Source organism: Pholcus phalangioides, unplaced genomic scaffold (genome assembly GCF_987345545.1).
Source record: "Pholcus phalangioides strain wild (caught in Gottingen) unplaced genomic scaffold, Ppha-v1.0 ptg000042l_1, whole genome shotgun sequence".
Taxonomy (NCBI): Eukaryota; Metazoa; Arthropoda; class Arachnida; order Araneae; family Pholcidae; genus Pholcus; species Pholcus phalangioides.
In genome coordinates this window covers 24,800,674-24,819,320 of record NW_028301628.1, presented here as the reverse complement: position 1 = coordinate 24,819,320, position 18,647 = coordinate 24,800,674, and the positions used below count along the sequence as shown (strand labels likewise).

The window sequence follows — 18,647 nt, the reverse complement described above, 5'->3', positions numbered from 1 at the left end:
GATATTTCGTCAAACTTGATCTTTATTTCGGTCACCCAGAAATATCTCGGGATCTTAAAACGCTTCTATTTCATGTGACAGGAAAATTTTGAAACCACTTAAGGGTTAAGAATGTGCATTTTTTTTTTTTTTTTTTTTTTTTTTTTGTACATGGCAGCAGAGGTTCCAGTGCAAAAATAGACACGTAGGGTTGCCAGACGGTTTTCTAAATGTCACAGCGTCCTCATACGTTTTCGAAATTTCTTCCTTTTGTCCCAATTTTTAGATTTCCTTAATTACTTTCCGCGCGTTCCGAAACGAAAACCTGTTAATCAGTATGGACTCAATACCTCCTAGATACTACGTCTATCTAGGAGGTATTGGTATGGGGATGTTCATGTATTACGTCAGCAGAATTTTAGCGATTTTTGAGACCCCTCCCCCCCAATTTCGTCAGCTCTGCCCCTTACCTCCTAACCTAACGCATATTGGGATCAGGGGCATACGCTTAAATGACCCGTGGCACAATTCCAGAGCATTTAAGCGGCCCGTGGCACATTCACAGATCACTTAAGTGACCCGCGACATATTTACAGATCACTTGTGACACGCGGCACCTTTCCAGAACACAAAAGCGGTTCGTGGCACATTTAGAGATCCGTTAAGTTACATGTGGCATAGTTTTAGAGAACTTAAGCGGCCCGCAGTGCAATTCTACGTCACTTAAATTACCCGCGGCACATTCCCAAATTACTTACGTGTGATTCACGGCAAAATTAAGGATCACTTGAGTGACGCGCGGTACATTCCTAGAACATTTGAGCGGCCCGCAACACATTTCCAGGTCACTTAAAGGATCCGCGGAGCATATAGGGGTCACTAAAGTGGATCTATAGAGGACTAAAGGACTCTCAATAGGGAGAATGTTAGTTCAGGTGCCCACTAACTATAGGGAAAGGTTTTTTTTGGCACACCGAGTAAGATGTCATCAAGAATATTTCATATTTACACTCATTGCCATAAAAATTTGCGCACCAAGAAATAATTGTGGGATCGAAACGAAAGTTGGCCTGAAGGTACATGTCGGGCAGATATGCAAATGATTAGAAATGCAGCGTGATTGCGCATTGCGTAATGCCACTAGAGGGCGTTGAACTTCGTTCTCCTTGGAGTATAAAACAGGTAAGCAGAGCTTGCTGGAGTGTATTTAATCGTTTGCAAAGGAAATGCTGAGGTAGACATGCCGTTACGCCGCCGTCGAAGACCATATGAGCAGTTGTCAGAGTTCGATAGGGGAAGAATCATCGGGATGATGGAAGCTGGGTGGTCAGCTCGTCAACTAGGCCGTTCTGATTTTACTGTGAGGAGGTGTTGGGACCAGTGGACAGAAGAGACGTCATTTACACGGCGACCAGGTTCAGGACGCCCTCGACAGACCAGTCGTCGAGAAGACCGTCACATCATCCGAAACGCACGCGTAGAGCCAACTGCCTCATTGGCCGCTATCCAGACACAGGCAGCAGCTTCACTACGGGCCCCTGTGTCTTCCCGAACCATCGCAAGGCGCCTGGCTGAAGGACATCTGGTTTCGCGGCACCCATTACGTGTGCTGCTGATGACACCCACCCACCAACGCCTCCGTTTGGAGTGGTGTCGAGCACGACGGGATTGGACTGCAACGGAATGGAACCAGGTCGTCTTCATCGACGAATTGAGATTCAACTTGAGCAGTGATGACAATCGTGTTCGTGTGTGGAGGCCCCGTGGTGAACGCTTCAATCCTGCCTTCGCTTTACAGCGACACACCGCTCCCACAGCTGGTGTCATGGTATGGGGTGCCATTGCTTACGATACACTGTCACCCCTAATATTGATCCATGGCACAATGACAGCCCAGCGGTACGTCCATAACATCCTTCAGCCACATATGTTGCCACTCGTGGCAGGGCTCCCAGGAGCCATTTTTCAAGAAGACAATGCTAAGCCACACACAGCAAGGATGTCACAAGACTGCCTCCGCCACATTACCACAATCGAGCATATCTGGGATCATTTGGGACGGCAAGTTGGACACCCTACGAGGTTGGTCGAACTAGAGGCGCATTTACAGAAACTGTGGAACGAGATGTCTCAGGACATCATACGGAACTTGTATGCCTCAATGCCCGCTCGTATCGCATCGTGCATTCGCGCTAGAGGGGGTCCAACAGAGTACTAAAACTTCTGTTCATCTGTACTTTTTTTGTGCAATAAATGATCCTTTTTCTTGGATTTTCTAATCACTTACTTATATCAACGTAGTACTTACATGTGTAAAATTTCGTTTCATTTTGACGACTTCTTCTGGGTGCGCAAATTTTTATGGCAATGAGTGTATATAAAGGGTGGTTGACGACGTAAGCATCATTCAACCCCTCCCCACATCAAAAGTCAGCAAACCCGAAACCCCCCCCTCTTCCCCTATCGTCTTCCTTCCCCGTCTCTCGATGCATATCTGCACGTTCTGACATCACCAGGAGGGGCTCTTGAGTGCTGCTCTGGGGGGTGGGGAATATCGAAGTTGAAAGGGCGAAAAACTATGGCTTTGCTGACCGAAAAGAGTAGAAGGGGGCGCTAAAGATAGGTCATAGTTCCCGGATAGATTTTTTTTCTCGAGACGTCCCATCACCGTCTTAACGCATGGGCCCACCCGGGCACGGCCCAATGTGTGGGGGCCTCGAGTGCAAAAGGACCTCATGAAAATAAGATTCGGTTTAAAATTGTGAGAAATATTCGAATTGATAGGAAGGCATTTCTAGCCAGGTAGGGAGCCTCAGAAAAATCATTTTGCGCTGCTTTCCCCCCCCCCCCCAATCATACTCTTAAGACGACCCTGCCTATCACGATCGAAATTTGCAGAATCAAGAATCCAGGTTGCCACCAAACAGGGCAGATGTTAATTTAGCTACGATCCCGCGTATTCCCCCCCTTCATAATTATACCAATATAAAGAGTAGTCGAAAACAACTCTGACAGGAATCTAAAACATCCATCTTGAGAATACTATAGTTAGCTAATGCTGCGAACTGAGATTAGTGTTACCCAGGATTGTCTCAACAGCAGACACGCCAACTTTTGAAATCCAGAAATCCGGAGATTCTCCCGAGGGGGGTATCCCCCCCCCCCGACACTCATAGACTCGATCAAAAAAAAAAGTTCATAAAAAAAAATTCGAAAAACAAATTTTTTTTAATAAATTAAGAAAAAGTTAAATTCTCCCCCCCCCCCCCAAAGGCAGGTTCTGCATTGCCTTGAGAAGAATATAATTCCATGTCAGTCTTTCCATGCAGAATAGAGAAATCACTTTAGAGAATGTTCATAAAGTATAAGTGTTTCCTGTCGTGGATGCCATCAGTGATTGATAATCTTGGGTATATGAATTCTTAAAAGCTTATAGCTGTATATAGCTTAAAGTTTTATATTTTCTTTCCGAAGATGTTTAATAGGAAGAAACGATTTAAAAAAATTCAAATTACAAAGCTGCGGACGAAAAAACGTGTTTACCGCACGGCTGTTAATGGAATACAATAACGATTATACAGGAATTTCGGCAACCAAGGTCATACCCCTGATAAATGATTGCCGATAAACGCTACGAAAACGAAGTCGCGTCTTTGCCAGTTGCTTAAATGCGGTCACAGACTTTTTTTTACTGCTGCTCGATGGAAATGACTACGGCTGTCCTCTATGGGTGTTTTCCCTAACGACGACGGTAATCATTGACGCCACGACAACGTGAAAGCTCGCGTAAAATCTAATTTTCTGCCAAAATCCGGAGAAATTTTAACAAATCGGGAGAGTTGGCAGGTCTGCAACAGCATCATGCCGCCCCCTCCCCCCGGGCAAAGTAATATTCTGAGAGCCTTTTACCTGGCTGTAAACATCAATGTCAACCAACCCATTTACACTTTTTCAAAATCACAGCCCAAAATATTATCATTTACCGAAAGCACCCGGGATCTATGGGAACATATGCTTTATGCATATGTTCCCATAGAGAACATATATTAGTCTCTTATAGTGTCATAAAACTATAATTTACATGGTGTACGATTTCACACTGAAAAGCTGGCAAGAAACATTATTTGAAATGATTCTCTCCTTTCAAACATCAAGTCAGGCCTCGCTATAGCATCACCCTTTGAGACAATGAAAATGACTCCATAAGCACGGTGACACAATAAATCGTTAGCTAATAAATGCTAGCAGAACCTTTAAAAACTGACATTATGAGCAGAGTGGCATTAAAAGTGATAGACAAGGTCTAACTGTATTTGGATTCTCATTAAAATTCTACTTAGATGCACTTTCCCAATTCATAGAAACCAAACATTTGACCTATTGCAAACAAAGCTTGATCAAATAATATTGAACCGTGTTTACACAGGAAAACAACTGGTTGTTCCATTGGTTTGAGTTAGATTGTTGTATTCATAGAATTCAAACGCCTAAATGTCATGAATGAATCTGAATTTTAAGATATTGCACAAATGAAATTTGCATAAAAGACTCTGCATCAAATTCACAAGAAACTTATATAGTTTATTCTTATAAATATTGTAATACGCATTTACAAAAAGCGTTATTTGAAGCATTTATTTACAAAAGAGAGGGGGAAAACACCTTCAATTTTTTTCATGTTTTGTTTCACGATTGCACTTACAATCTTCAGAACTGCTACCCGACTTAGGTTGGTCTCCATCACTCTCTGAATTTGGTCTAGATGTTTCCTTTGTAGATTTTGATGAACTTCTATCCAAGCTACTCAGGGAATCATATCCTAACAATGGCCGAAAGTCCCTTGAATTGCTCATTTCCGAGTCTATTTTCATCCAACAATTCTCGCCAGCTCTTTGCCAAGGCTGTCTGATCCTGAGAACATTATCCACTACTGTGATGGTAGCCTGGAGTTGGTCACGGGAAATGGAAAGGGCCCTATGGTATTTCTCATTTTCGTAATGTGATTTCTTCAACTCCTCATCCAAGTTGTGTACTTGCTGTTGGCTGTGTTGGAGATCAGTTGTGAGCTTTTGCAAGTTCTTCTCTTTATCAGTGGCAGCCTCATTAACACAATCTAAAAAATATATATATATAAATAAATATACAGGTTCATATAGTTCTTTCTTGTTCTAAAAATTCAGAGGGACTTTCAATCCCATTAAGGAAGGGAAATTTTATGCAGAAAAAAAATTTTGATACAGAAAATTCATGATTAAACACTTTATGCTCTATACTTTTGTATACCTGACAAAATTTTGCAGCTACTTTTTGTATAGCCTTTTGCTTTTTCAAATTAAATCTTAAATGGATGTTTTATTAATTTACTATAGTTATTATGCTTTTAAACTATGAACATTAACAGCTTTAACATGACTGCCACCCAGTTAGTAATCCAGAAAGTTCTTATAAAAAATAGTTTTTATTTGTGGTTGCAATGGCTGTACTAAAACCAAAAAATTATACAGAAGATGTAGCAGGACTTGGAGTTATGCTAAATTTGCATCTATCAAGTCCATCTTTAGTTTTCATATCAGTCCATACAACAGCAAAATTAGAAATTTGGCTGCTAGAAAAATGAACAATGGCAATGGTCTAAATTGCTGCAAAGTACACAACCTGTAGAGGATTTCAAAGCTTTCAAGACCCAATTTTCATAGCAAGGTTGTGCTTTCATAGCAAGGGTTTGTGTCGGTGAACAATGTCTATTGACCTGTGACATCCAAATGGTGTGCCATGAGATTGATCTGGGCTGCACCAAGATATTTTGATAATACAATTATATTGGATATTTTCACTTAAAGAGCTGTGACTCCCAAACAGTAAGTTACAGCTTTTGCCTTATGATTGAACAAGAGTGTCTCAATATACAGAATATACAGGGTGTCCGATTAGAAAATCTTTTGAGCAGTTCATAAATATTACAAGAAATTGGAAAAGGATGAGAAAATTATTTCAATGGAAAGTAACACATAAAGTTTAAATGAAAAATTTATTTCCCTTCTACATATGCTCCTTCTGTTGCCCAGATGAAATCTAATTGGTAGTCAAGTTTCAGTCATGTCTTCTGCAGCATTCCGAAACACAGTAGCGATAATGTTTTGTATTCTGACTCAAAGATCTGGCAGATCATGGATTTTTCTGCTGTAAATGCAGTCTTCGACATATCCTCATAAGAAGAAATCTAGTGGAGTAATTATCTGGTAATCTAGGTCAGTAGGGAGCAAACTTTTTGAAGTGTGACCCTCTTTTGACCAAAAAAATTTATTGTCAAACTACACAGACTGACCATGTGTCCTAGTTTCCCAGGACATTCCGATTTTTTGCCAATAGACATTTTCTGAACTATTGTTTCGATTTTAATTAGAAGATATTGACTTCTAAAAATATTCAATTTTTTTTCAATATCATATTTTTTTTGTTTTTTTTTTGATATACTTAAATGTCCCTTATGCAAGATGGAAGTGAGGTGTATGGTCCTTGATTTTTGTATACAGAGTGATTGAGAATCATCCGATTTCAAAATGATTCTACACTTGAAATCAGGCTCTTTTGGTTCTTCGGGCTATTGGTCTACAACATCTATTCTATTGGTTTGGTGTGTCTGAAAATGATCGACCATCTATGCCACAGAGTAGGAGTGAGCTGCTGTGGTCATATTGACAGACTCGTGTCGCGAGTAGTCAGCTTAAGTTGGTTTTCTGTTGTTCCCAGCTTCAAGGCATGAATGCAAGCCAATCTCCCACTTAAAGTCTTGCCACATAGAGCAACAGACCTACCAATGGTACAAATATTCAATAATTAAACTTCACTCACTTCACTTCTGAAATATAGATGACAATACTAAAAAATCAGACACAACACTATATATGCACTCAGACCTTTAGGTACACACATTCACACTTCCGACACAACTCATTTGGTAGTAAATTGTCCATGACGATAGACAGGAGTTGTGCTCGATTCGAAAGAAAGAAAGAAAGAGCAAGAAGGAACCCCATCTTGCTGGAAGATAATATTGGGCTGTAGATGTTGAAGTATCGCAAAAAGTTGCAGCATATTCAGTGAACCATTGATGTCATAGATGTCTCCCCAAAAACTTTTTAAAAAAGCCTAATGACCATATGATTTGGGAGTGCACACCATACATGGATATTGACTTTTTCTGTTCACTTAAAAAATTGCCAGCGTATTTTCCGAGTCTCAAATTTAGCAATTGTGCTCATCTTGTTGGAAAAATGGAATGTGCCTCATCTGAAAAAAATAATCCTGCAGAAGAAATCAGGTTCACTGCATGGGAGGAAATACGCCCCCCCCCCCCCCCCAGCATCAAAGGTGAAATTGACTGATCTAATGCATATATGTATAGATGAATTGACATCATTGTGCCCCCAGCAATAATAATCGTGCACCTCCCAGACTTCGAAGTCTATCTCTGCCTATGGTTCACTGTCGATGACAAATTGCTCTACAGAAAAATTAAGGTCTTTTTCTCCTATGACAATATTTTTCTCTGTTTGGTCGTAACAGTGGCATTGTACATTAATGAGTTTCAGAAAATTTACCATCAAATTGTCAGAATTGGGCAGCTAAATTTTTTTTATCACCTCCCTACATAACATTACAAATTTTTAATCACTGTTTGAAATTAGGGACATTTGACCTCCAGACACCATGTTTGGAATTCCAATCTCATTTCCTATGTACAGTATCAATATTTGAGGGTTATACTTGTTAATTGGATTACCATTATTTTGTACAAAAAAACGTTTGAGATACAAGATTCATGATATGAACCCTCATAGCAATTTATCTTGTAAGTCTAAATATTCAAAGGTATAAGTTAAGTATGAAAAGAATCGTACCCAGTTCATTCTCCAAGTTCTTCAGCTTTTGTTCCATGTCAGTTCTAGCCTTCTCACTCCTTTCCAACTGCTCCAGAAGCTTGCCTACATCTATTAGTGCTCCTTTATGAGTTACCATTGTAGACCGGGTAACCTGTTCTTTTTCATTGTCATCTTCTCTACCATCTGGCAATACAGTATTATTTTTCTGAAGTCCATCAAAGACAGGCATGTATTTGCGGTTACCTTGGGAAGGCCAAATCAAAAAAAAACTTAGCACTTCAAATTTTTTTCATTGAAAATTCACTCAAAATGGTTTCACAAGAAAAAATCACCACCAAAATATTAAATTTCATAAAGTGCACAATATTGCCCCTGGGAGGTGATGGAAGGGTCCACGGGGATGGTAAAAACTTGAAGTTTATTATAGGATCCCATAGGTTGGCTCTTAAGTTGGGGGTGGGGAGGGATTAAAAAAATTTTTGAAGGGCAATGGAACAAAACATGTTGAAAACTATGATCTAGACTTCCAAAACCGATTTGAGAATATAGTACAATATATGCTACTTAAAAGGCAATATTACATATTAGCAGCTGATCATAACAATGCAAATCTCATACCTAACCCAAATATAACCCAAAGAACAAATAATCAAGCAGAGGGTGGAAAAGACAAACAAACATGATCACTGACCACCCAGTGAGACCATCTTTGGATCAGGGCTGTAACTATGGGGGGGGCGGGGGGGGGGGGGGGCAACTGCCACAGGCAGCAGTTTTAGGTGGGAACAAAGAACACTGTTACAAAATTATATAATTCTAAAGCTGTGGGGCGGCAATATAGTGTTTGCCCCGAGCGGCAAAAAATCCTAGTTATGGCCCTGCTTTGGATGGTTTATGCTCTTTCTCAAAAGACAGCTGATAGCAACTTGATGTAATCAGACAGTATCAACTCCTTAAGATTTAACAATGCAAAGTTTGTGAAAAAAAAGAGACAGTCAAGCTTTTTCTTCTCAAACCGAGCTTTACTGCATATTCTCTGCCCTTACTACTTTCCTACTTACATATCCCACCGCCAACAGCTGACTGTGTATGGTGTTTAGATTTTTGAGGTATTAACCCCCTTAACTATATATATATATATATAAGCCCCAGGGAGTCTGTGTGTTAATTGCCACAGGCATATATATATATATACGTCGTTACTCTTTGAGATCAAAAAAGGGTGTCATTAAGCAGCAGATCGTGTAAGATTTTGTTGGCAGCTAAGGGCTTACAGAATCAAAAATGTCGAGTTCATGAAAAAAAGTTTGGCAAAAACCCATTTTAGCAGGGTTGTAAAATTTGCTCCCATTCCCCCCCTCCCCAGGCTGGGTTTTTTACCCTTAAAAACCTGAGTTTTTTGGGGAAATTGTTTGTTTTCAAAGAAAATGTGTTGCTTTCAGGTTAAAATTTTATTTTGAGATTGGTTTATGTATTCCAAAAATTGCTGCATAGCCTTTTTTTATATAAGCATTTAGGTACGAGATTCACATATTAAAATATGTTACAAGAAACCGCAAGCAGAAAATGTAACCATGAACCTTAATTTAACAAATATATGTGATAAACATATCCACAGAAATTATTCCTTTTTTAAAATACACAATAATTTTTCACACACACATAAATCATTGTATAAATAAATTGAAGCCTCTGTGAAGAAGTAAATCAATGTACGTAAACTGAATTTTCATTCAAAAAATATTTACATGTTTGCATTACTTTTCATAAGTTTGCGGTGGCTCACCAAAGACTGGCCAACAGTCGCCAAGTGCAGAGATGGCACGAGTCGATGTTTGTGACTCTACAGACTGGAGCAGAATGCTGATTCAATATGTTGTGTTGTCTATGATACATAAAAAGCTGATTGTCGCAGTGGGGACCAAAATATTTGTTATCCTGACGAAACAAAATAGACTGATTACAAAAAGGTCCTACCCTGATCTTAATGGCATCGGCGATGCTGCACGCAGCACATACACAAACTACACTGAATAATTATTTGAAAGGATTGAGAAAAAAAAAGACAACAGAGAAATTGCTTGGACTGACATAGCAAATAAGAAATTTCAAAATTCCAAAACACTACTGTCCAACGCAACCCTTTTAGCACATCTGAAACATGATGCCAAACTCATACTTCAAATAGATGCATCCGCTTTTGCCACTGGCAGTGCATTGTTTCAGGTGGTTGACAATGAGCTTCAGCCTCTTGCATTATTTTGTAGGAAATTATCTGCCACAGAATGCAACTACAGCGCGTACGACCATGAGTTGCTGGCTGTATATACTTCTATAAAGCAGTTTTGGCATATGTTAGAAGCTAGGGACTTTCCTTTATTCACGGACCATAGACCACTGACATATGCCTTCAGACAAAAATTAGACAAGGCTTCTCCTCGTCAATGCAGGCAATTAGATTTTACTGCCCAATTCACTACTGACGTACACTATATCAGGGGTAGCAAAAACATGTCCGCAGATGCACTTTCCCAAATTGCATCAATTTCCCCAATCCTATTGACTATAACAAAATTTCAAAAGCACAAGAACGTGACCAAACTTTAACTGATCTTTTACAAAATCCCCTAGGATTACAGCTCAATAAAGTGACTTTGCCAGACTCAAATACTTCACTATTTTGTGATCTCTACACTGACGCAGCTAGACCATATATGCCAGAAATATTTCAGAAACCATTCATATTTCCCATCCAGGAATTAAAGCAACTAAATTGATTCAGACTTGCTTTATTTGGTCTTCATTAAATAAAGATTGTAATAACTGGTGCAGACAATGTATACCTTGTCAAAAATCCAAAATAGCACGACATACAAAAACCCCATTAGGTTTATTTCTTGACCAAACTGAGCGATTTGATCACATCCATCTTGATATCATTGGTCCTCTTTCTGGTGGCAATGCCTATTGTCTAACTATGATCGACAGGTTCACACGCTGGCCGGAGGCAGACCCGATTCCAGATATCAGAGCCAAGACTGTAGCTCGCACATTCTACTCAATGATATCTCGCTTCGGGGTGTCATCCAAGATTGCAACAGATCAAGGCAGTCAATTTGAGAGCTCCCTCTTCCTAGCACTGGCAAGAGTACTAGGAACTCAATGAATACGGTCCTCATCATATCACCCGCAAGCAAATGGCTTTGTAGAGGAGCTACACAGACCACTCAAAGCTGCCATCAAGGCATATAACACAGAGCACAGGTGTACTGTCTTGCCCACCATATTACTCAGTTTCCGTAGCGTCTTCAAAAAAGATCTGAAAGCTACCACTGCGGAATTGGTATACGGCACTAGTCTCACACTTCCTGGAGAAAAATTCTATCCCACTCCGACAGAAACATCATCAAAAGAACTTGTTGAGACTATCAAAGAACATTTTTCCAAATTATAATTGCGACCAACATCTTGTCATGGACCACAAAGTATTTTCATCTACCCTCATCTAAAGGACTGCTCACACGTATCCATTCGGCAAGATGGAGTGCGGAAGCCTCTCCAAGCTACATATGACTGACCGTTTCAAGTGATCCAACGACGTGAAAAGACTACATTCAACATCGACGTCCGTGGAAAAAATGAACAGTTTCAATATGTTGTGTTATCTATGTTTCATAAAAAAGCTGATTTTCGCAAGTTTTATACAGGTACATCAGACTTTCATAACTGAAATATCAAGAGACAAAAATAACATTATCTCATAAGGAAAAGAAAATAACTTTGTGGGATTCTTGAATTGAACAATGATAACGAACACCTTCAAGTGAACAGAATAAAAAGTATAGTTTTCCTCTGAAAATAAGACCTAACCAGAAAATATAAGCCCTAGCTTGATTTTTCAAGATGCTCATAATATAAGACTGACCCCGAAAATTGGCTGTTTAAATCATCAGCCAGATGAAGGTATTCTGTAGGTATGTTCCTATACATGAACGATTGTCTTGTATAAAGTAATATTAATACATAATAATGTTATTGACATTTGTATTTAATGATAATTCAAGTTATTCTGTAGTTTTAATCGCTAATTTGGACAAGAGGAAAACACCTCCAGAGTGATGAATCCTCAGAATGACTATTATCTCCTCTTAACCAGATCATTTTTAAATTATTATTGCTTCTTTAAAAATATTTCAGAATTTAATTTAATGAAGCAAGGGATATTCTTTGTAAGGAATTCAAGAAAAAGAGAAGCATGCGACTTTAGCTCTTGAATGTTTGGGTTCAATTTTAAAAAAAAACTATGGGGTTTTTGTTACGTAGCTATAAGTTTTATTTTTCACAGATCAGGACACTTTTGCATACATTTTCTTCGGGGGTTTGAAAAATTTGGAGAAAAAAATTGAGGCACCATCCTGATTTCCCAGAATTTTCATTATCCAAATTCATTCATTTTACCACAAATAATCTTCTTTCTACAGTTCTGCATACAACTCAAGGTGCAGATATAATTACGAAGTGGGTGTGTTTGTATGTGAACAATTATTCCCTTATTGTATGGTCAATGTTATTGATCAATTCGATAGTTTAACATGCACCAAAAAATGTATATTTAGACATAAGATGTACACATAAAGTATGCGCATACATTTTTAAGTTATATATTCTGAGGCTGTAAAAAAAGGAAACTTGTAACAGTGAAGCTGTTGACAAGGATATACAGTAATACTTTTATTAACGAGACATGTGAGGTTTAAGTTGTATCGAGAAACGAAGACATTCTCGAGGAGTTTGATTTTAACCTTCATGACGAAAGGTTGTCAGTTTTGCATGTTAATGTACAATAAAGGAATTTTTTATGTTTGCCGCTCCATATACACCCCACCAACCATCGCAAATTCAATTTTCTTCCCGTTTTTGCCCAAAAAACCCACCTGGCCTGTAAGTGAACAATTATTCCTTTATTGTATGGTCAATTTTATCAATCAAATACATAGTTTAACATGCACCAAAAATTTATACTAAGATATAATGTAAGATGTACACATAAAGGATGTACATACATGTTTAAATTAGGTATTTAGAGGTTGTGGGAAAAGGAAATTCAATTTTTCACATTTTGCTCAAAAAACACTGGTTTTTTTTAGAAAAAACCGCCCAAACTGGGTTTTTATAAAAAACTGGGTTTTTATAAAAAACTGGTTTTTTACAACCCTGCATTTTAATGCATTACACGAGTCTAAAACTATGTGGGAAAGAATTAAAAATTTAAATAAAAATCATAATTGATAGCTAATGGACAAATTTTAAAAAATATTACTAAATACGCAAAAGAGAAGATGATAAAAATTAAAAAGTTAAATAAAAAAAAAAAGGAAAACCTCCTTAAGCCAAGTTACCATGATAATACTTGGACTACACAATAACACATTTTCAAACTCATTGATTCTATAGGATCAATTTGAAAATACACAGTTATGAACAACCACATACCAGCTGCTAGATTCTCCAAGCTTAACTTGGATGAAATTACACTGGCTTCAACTTTCTTTTCACTATCAGATGTTGGCCTGTCAGTCACTTTCCTATACCTGAAAACTTCTCTTTTGCAGACTTTTTGGATTAGCTTTCTCACCTGCAAATATAATTTACATTGCAGAAAAAATATATAAAAATTCTATAATTTATAAAAGCAAAAGAGACAGCATGAAGTTTGACCTCCACAATATACATGATTAGGAAAAAAAATTTTGCCCCTGAACTACTACACTGTTTTTGCCAAACCACAGTCATATATCTTGCACGTAATGGTTTAAAAAAAACAGAACCAAAGTTTCTAACATGCATCGCAGAAAACGCATACACAAAAATACAATATAGTGGCATATTTCACTGTACTGTCATACTATACAGAGAGAGACAGATTGCAAAGGGGAAAAAATGATTAGTGTAAATATTGTCCTGGGGTAGTTAAAAGCCAATTACAAATTTGTAATTGGTGTTTTCTTTTTAATGTCTTTTCTTTCATATTAGCACCATGAGTTAAACAAAAACCTGTAAAACTAAAGGTGGGTTCACCAAACATGTGGCTGCCTTGAAATAGCCTAAGTATTTAAAAACACTAAAGAATTTTTTTAAAGCAAAAATTACAAGCAAATTAACCGTTTAAAGGCCAATGTTCCATAAAAGGAACATAGTTTTTATTTACAAAAATATCAGATAAAAATTGACTCAAACATTCCCGGTTTTTTATTGTATATAGAGGAGAGTTCAAAATTATTTTTTGAAATAAATTCGGAAACTGCAGGTTGATATAAAATTTTTTGACCGAATTTTGAAATTGGGCATTTTTCTGGCATTTTTTCCCATTTCGATTAAAATTTGCTGAAATTTCAATTTTGAAGTAAATTGAAAATTATATTTTGCATATTTCTACCACTTAATATATCAATCAAAGTAAATCAATTAATTTTTTGTCCTGTTACACGTTAACAAGCTATGTGCATTCAGATATGCATGTTCCGTTTATGGAACATTGGCCTTTCAAGAGAGCAGGATTCTAGGGATATCTAATGTGCAGCGCGCTGCCTCAATTTCCCCGTTCAAACCCCAGGGTGTTGTCATCATTCGATATGTATAAAGGGGGCTAATTCTTGGTAATATGACACAGAGGAATGGGCTTTCTGGAGTGGATTGTTTATATTGGGCGAATACTTTTTATTCTTGCATTCTTAAAAATGCATGTTTTAACAAACTGCAGACTAATCAAACAGAGTTTGACAATCTTAGATAGTCTTGTGTTCAGCTGAGTGTAACCATATCAAAAAGATATCTCACATTAGAAAAAGGTGTAGGATAGTTAGAAACTCTTTCAGATTTCGAATTAGAGGGCATAGATAATATGCCAATTAAACCGCTAATGAAAATGGGAACAACAGGGTGAAGATATTTTTGAAAATGATCCAGCAACAACAGTTCCAACTGATGTATGTGAAATACTAGATAATTTTGCAACAACGAAGATGAGGTGTCAGAAAACACTATAAACGTGCTCTTCAAAAGATGTAGGGCAGAAAAAAAGGGCAAAAAGTAAGTGCAACACTCATATGAAAGTTTCAAGAAAAGGCAAGACAGTTTTGAGCAATCCGAAAAAAAAATATTGCGTGGGATAAAAAAAAAATTACTTTTAGAATCTGATCAAAACCTCAGATCTGGATTCCATTGGAAAAGATTTGCCATATGAGCATTACAACATGTTGGGATAACTCATTGAGAATTATGAGAATCGGATCTTATTTCGTATTTGAAATTCTGAAGAGAAGTGAGAGTGAACCTTCTACGAGCGGAGGGGTTAATTATTCATCCAGGTCCACTTTGTCAAGTGAAAAAAAATTTCAGGTCATCTGATGGTCATTATATTGTGTATGCGACGCAAGGACGGTGTTCGGTTTGCCAAAAAAGCAGCACTATATATAAATGCTACCAATGTGACAAATGGGCCAATCAAATATAGATGTTTTCCTTCTTTTATCACGGGCATAAAAAAAAATTTGAATTTTCAACACACATTTTTATTATAAAAAACTGGTATGTGTTGTGAATTTGAATTTGTAGAAGAAAATAGAAAATTTTGTGTGATAACTGTACTCCAGAAATAAATAATCGTGAGAATATAGGCGATACACCAGTTTCTGCTTTCACCTCTCCCCAAGTGCCAATGTTCCACTTATGGAACATCGTGAAAAACAAAGAAAAAACTTTTTTCTTGAAATTTCAAAGTTGATCTATGTATAGGCATGCAAAAGGACCTCGAATTCCAAATTTCAAAATAATAAGTGGCTTTGTTTATAGTTCAGCCTTTAAACGGTTAAACGTTTTCAAAGATTTAAAAACTGAAGATAATTTTAAATAACTCAAACATTTTTTCATCTTTACCTGTGCTCTAGAAAGCTGTAGTCCTAATGTGTATAAAAGTTCCTCCAAATCTTTGTCCATCAAATACCCACAGTGCGTTTGGTCAAAATATATGCAAGCAAGCAGAAGGTATGGATCTGATGTATACATATGCAGTCTTTTCTTGCGTCTCTTTTTCCTCTCTTCACATATAAGAAATTCAATCATTCACAATTTTATAATTCACTGAGCAACTTACAAATACACACTAAATAAACTCTTTGAAAAGTGCACACAAAAAACACTTCTCAGAAGTTAATTACTAAATAAATTGAGAAAAACTCATAACTAAGATATAGATGTCATTAAAAAAATCCCATATCTTATTACTTTATTTACATAAAAGCCATGTGAATATTCATACAAGTATAAAATATATCATAATATATAAGTAATATTCATAGCGCCAGCCATTTAACATTGTTGATGAAAATTTACTGAAAGGGGGCCATTTCAAGCTATGTTTCTCTGCTGCATGTGAAAGAATCAGTGGAAGTGGACAAATACACCCATTCACACAGGAGCATCTCTGAAAGAGGCCTAAACCCAAATGAATCTATGATGCAATATATGAATCTCATGTATTACCTCTATCTTTTCTGTCATCACCATTTCCATCATCTTCCAGTGATTCTTCTTCTTCTTTCTCACTATCATCATCAATATCATCTTTTCTCCTGTATTCATCTTTATCATCCTGAGAAAACCATTATTTCATAAAACTCACATTTTTAATGAAAGAATTAGAACATTTGAAAAATAATGCTAACTATATGATTATCTACTAATAATCCATGATAGATGAACTAATAAATTCTACACTTCTCTTGATGAAGTGAATGGTGAACTTTAGAATGAAACTTTTCTTTTAATCTTCTCAAGTGATGTATTCAATTGACAATTTATATAAAAATTGATGTATTACATGAGCAAGTGCTTAGTGTTTACCTATATCAGTCCATAAAAAAATATTTTTTAGGAGTAATTACATATCTGAATAGCATAAAATTTATAAATAAAAAAAAAATAATATTTCAATCTCAAAAAGTATACATTAAATTTCAAAATATAGCAAAGAAAGAAAAATTCTAGTACCTTTTTATACTTTTGGTCATCTTTCTTTTTTTTATCCTGTTTGAAAAAAAAAATTGTTACTTTGTAGTAAAAGTAATATACAGAGTGTAGCATTTAAACAAAACTTGATGTTTGTGACAAAAAATAGAGGCTAAATTCGCATACTTTGTCTTTCTCTTCATCTTTGACATCAGGAGCTTCATGCAAAGCTCGATAGATTCGAAACCCAAAATCCCTCATCATCATTTCATTAAAAAGCTCCGCAAAAAGGGAAACCTGGAATACACAAAATTAAAGATGATTTAATACCTAATTTCTGGTGGAAGTATCCGATACAAATTTCAAACTCAAGAATTATTTCATCTTCCTTTATGATATTTGAGAAATTTATACATGAATGAATGAATGAATGAATGAAGGCCAGAACTTTGCTACTGGACTTATCCCGTTGCCGAAATCTCTTCCAGCCCAGCTTCGTGGCAGAGTCTGGAACACTTTATTTAGTGTCAAAAAAAAAAAAAAAAACTTTTTTACAACATATTTTCCCCAGAGAATTGGGTACTGTCGTGATTAACAAATTTTGTAGTGATTACAGACGAGATGGGATTAGGAGTTGGAGAAGTTTCTGGGTTTAGTTAAGATGAATGTACACATATTAGGATGGAGGTATGTTTTAAAAGCAATTGAGCGCCCCCCCCCCCCCATGCCATCTCATCTGTTATCTTACACTTGCCATATTATATACACAGGATACAAAAAGAAAAAGAAATTAGAAAGAAATTTATACAGCATATCTTGGAATAAAGTCTCAAATCCCTGATATTGCATGCATTTATAAAAAATGTAATTTTGTGCAATTCTGATTCATACATGGAACACGATCTTTGAAATTTTACTTTGAAAAGAAAATCACCTCAAAAGAATGTTCTTTGTTGTCTTCCTGCCTGTAATCTAGCAAAAGAGAAAGTGACATGATAGCGCAATCAAACTTTCCACCTTTGGCGGTTTTAGAAGGCTGGACAATTATTGCAGGTTTCTCTGGAAGTTGAGCTTTTCTTTCTAATATAATTCTGTCTTTCTCTTTCTGAACTTTTTCATCATTCTGAACATGAAATAAATTTTTAAAAAAATGAGCTCATGGTTGTTTGTTTCAATTAAAGAAATAAAAGTTAACACTTAAGCAAAAATATGTATCATTGAAGACCTACAAACTAGTGAATTTGATGAATACCTCTTTTTTCTTTTCCTCATCCTCTTGATCTTCGTTCATTTCTTCGCAATCCATTTTACATTCATCTGTAGCACAATTTTCTTCCATGTTCTGCTCTTTTTGGGACTCTGACTTGATAGCTTTGGTTAATCGAGCAATAAGCTGAGACTTGAGCCCTTTCGAACTCAAATTTCTTGCCTCAAGTTCCCGCTTCAGATCACATAACTATTCACAAGAACAAAATTCTAAAAATAAGTGGGATTCATATAAGAAAAAAATTATAAATTACATAGTGCAACCCGCCCCCACCCTCACGAATACTACATAACTGTACGGCTACCTATGATTATATGTCCCATTAGTTTCTAATCAATTTTTAACTCTATTTTCAAATCTTTAAAATTATGAATTCCACAAAAACTTCAGACACAGATAGATATGTACTTCATCGGGTAATGTCTTTGCCTGGTAAATGTCTGAAAAAAACTACACCACATACAATAAACGATGTCAGAAAATCTCACGTTGTAAATAGGTTTTCGTACCTG

At 36.7% G+C, this 18,647-nt stretch overlaps 1 protein-coding gene across 4 annotated transcripts in view; it reads right to left on the bottom strand.

Moving 5' to 3' along the window:
• Window positions 1–4,539: 4,539 nt before the first annotated feature.
• The window catches only part of LOC149064684 (cell division cycle and apoptosis regulator protein 1-like), a 41,083-nt gene continuing 26,975 nt past the window's right edge, over window positions 4,540–18,647 (bottom strand). For all 4 annotated transcript variants that reach the window (XM_089254977.1, XM_089254975.1, XM_089254976.1 and 1 more), the window contains 9 exons: window positions 18,121–18,324; window positions 17,803–17,991; window positions 17,055–17,165; window positions 16,911–16,946; window positions 16,404–16,512; window positions 15,798–15,958; window positions 13,356–13,497; window positions 7,881–8,105; window positions 4,540–5,092 (listed from right to left, as the gene is read on the bottom strand). In XM_089254977.1, coding sequence (XP_089111103.1) covers window positions 4,644–5,092; window positions 7,881–8,105; window positions 13,356–13,497; window positions 15,798–15,958; window positions 16,404–16,512; window positions 16,911–16,946; window positions 17,055–17,165; window positions 17,803–17,991; window positions 18,121–18,324 — 1,626 coding nt within the window. In that variant the 3' untranslated portion in view covers window positions 4,540–4,643. The remainder of the gene's footprint in view (window positions 5,093–7,880; window positions 8,106–13,355; window positions 13,498–15,797; window positions 15,959–16,403; window positions 16,513–16,910; window positions 16,947–17,054; window positions 17,166–17,802; window positions 17,992–18,120; window positions 18,325–18,647) is intronic.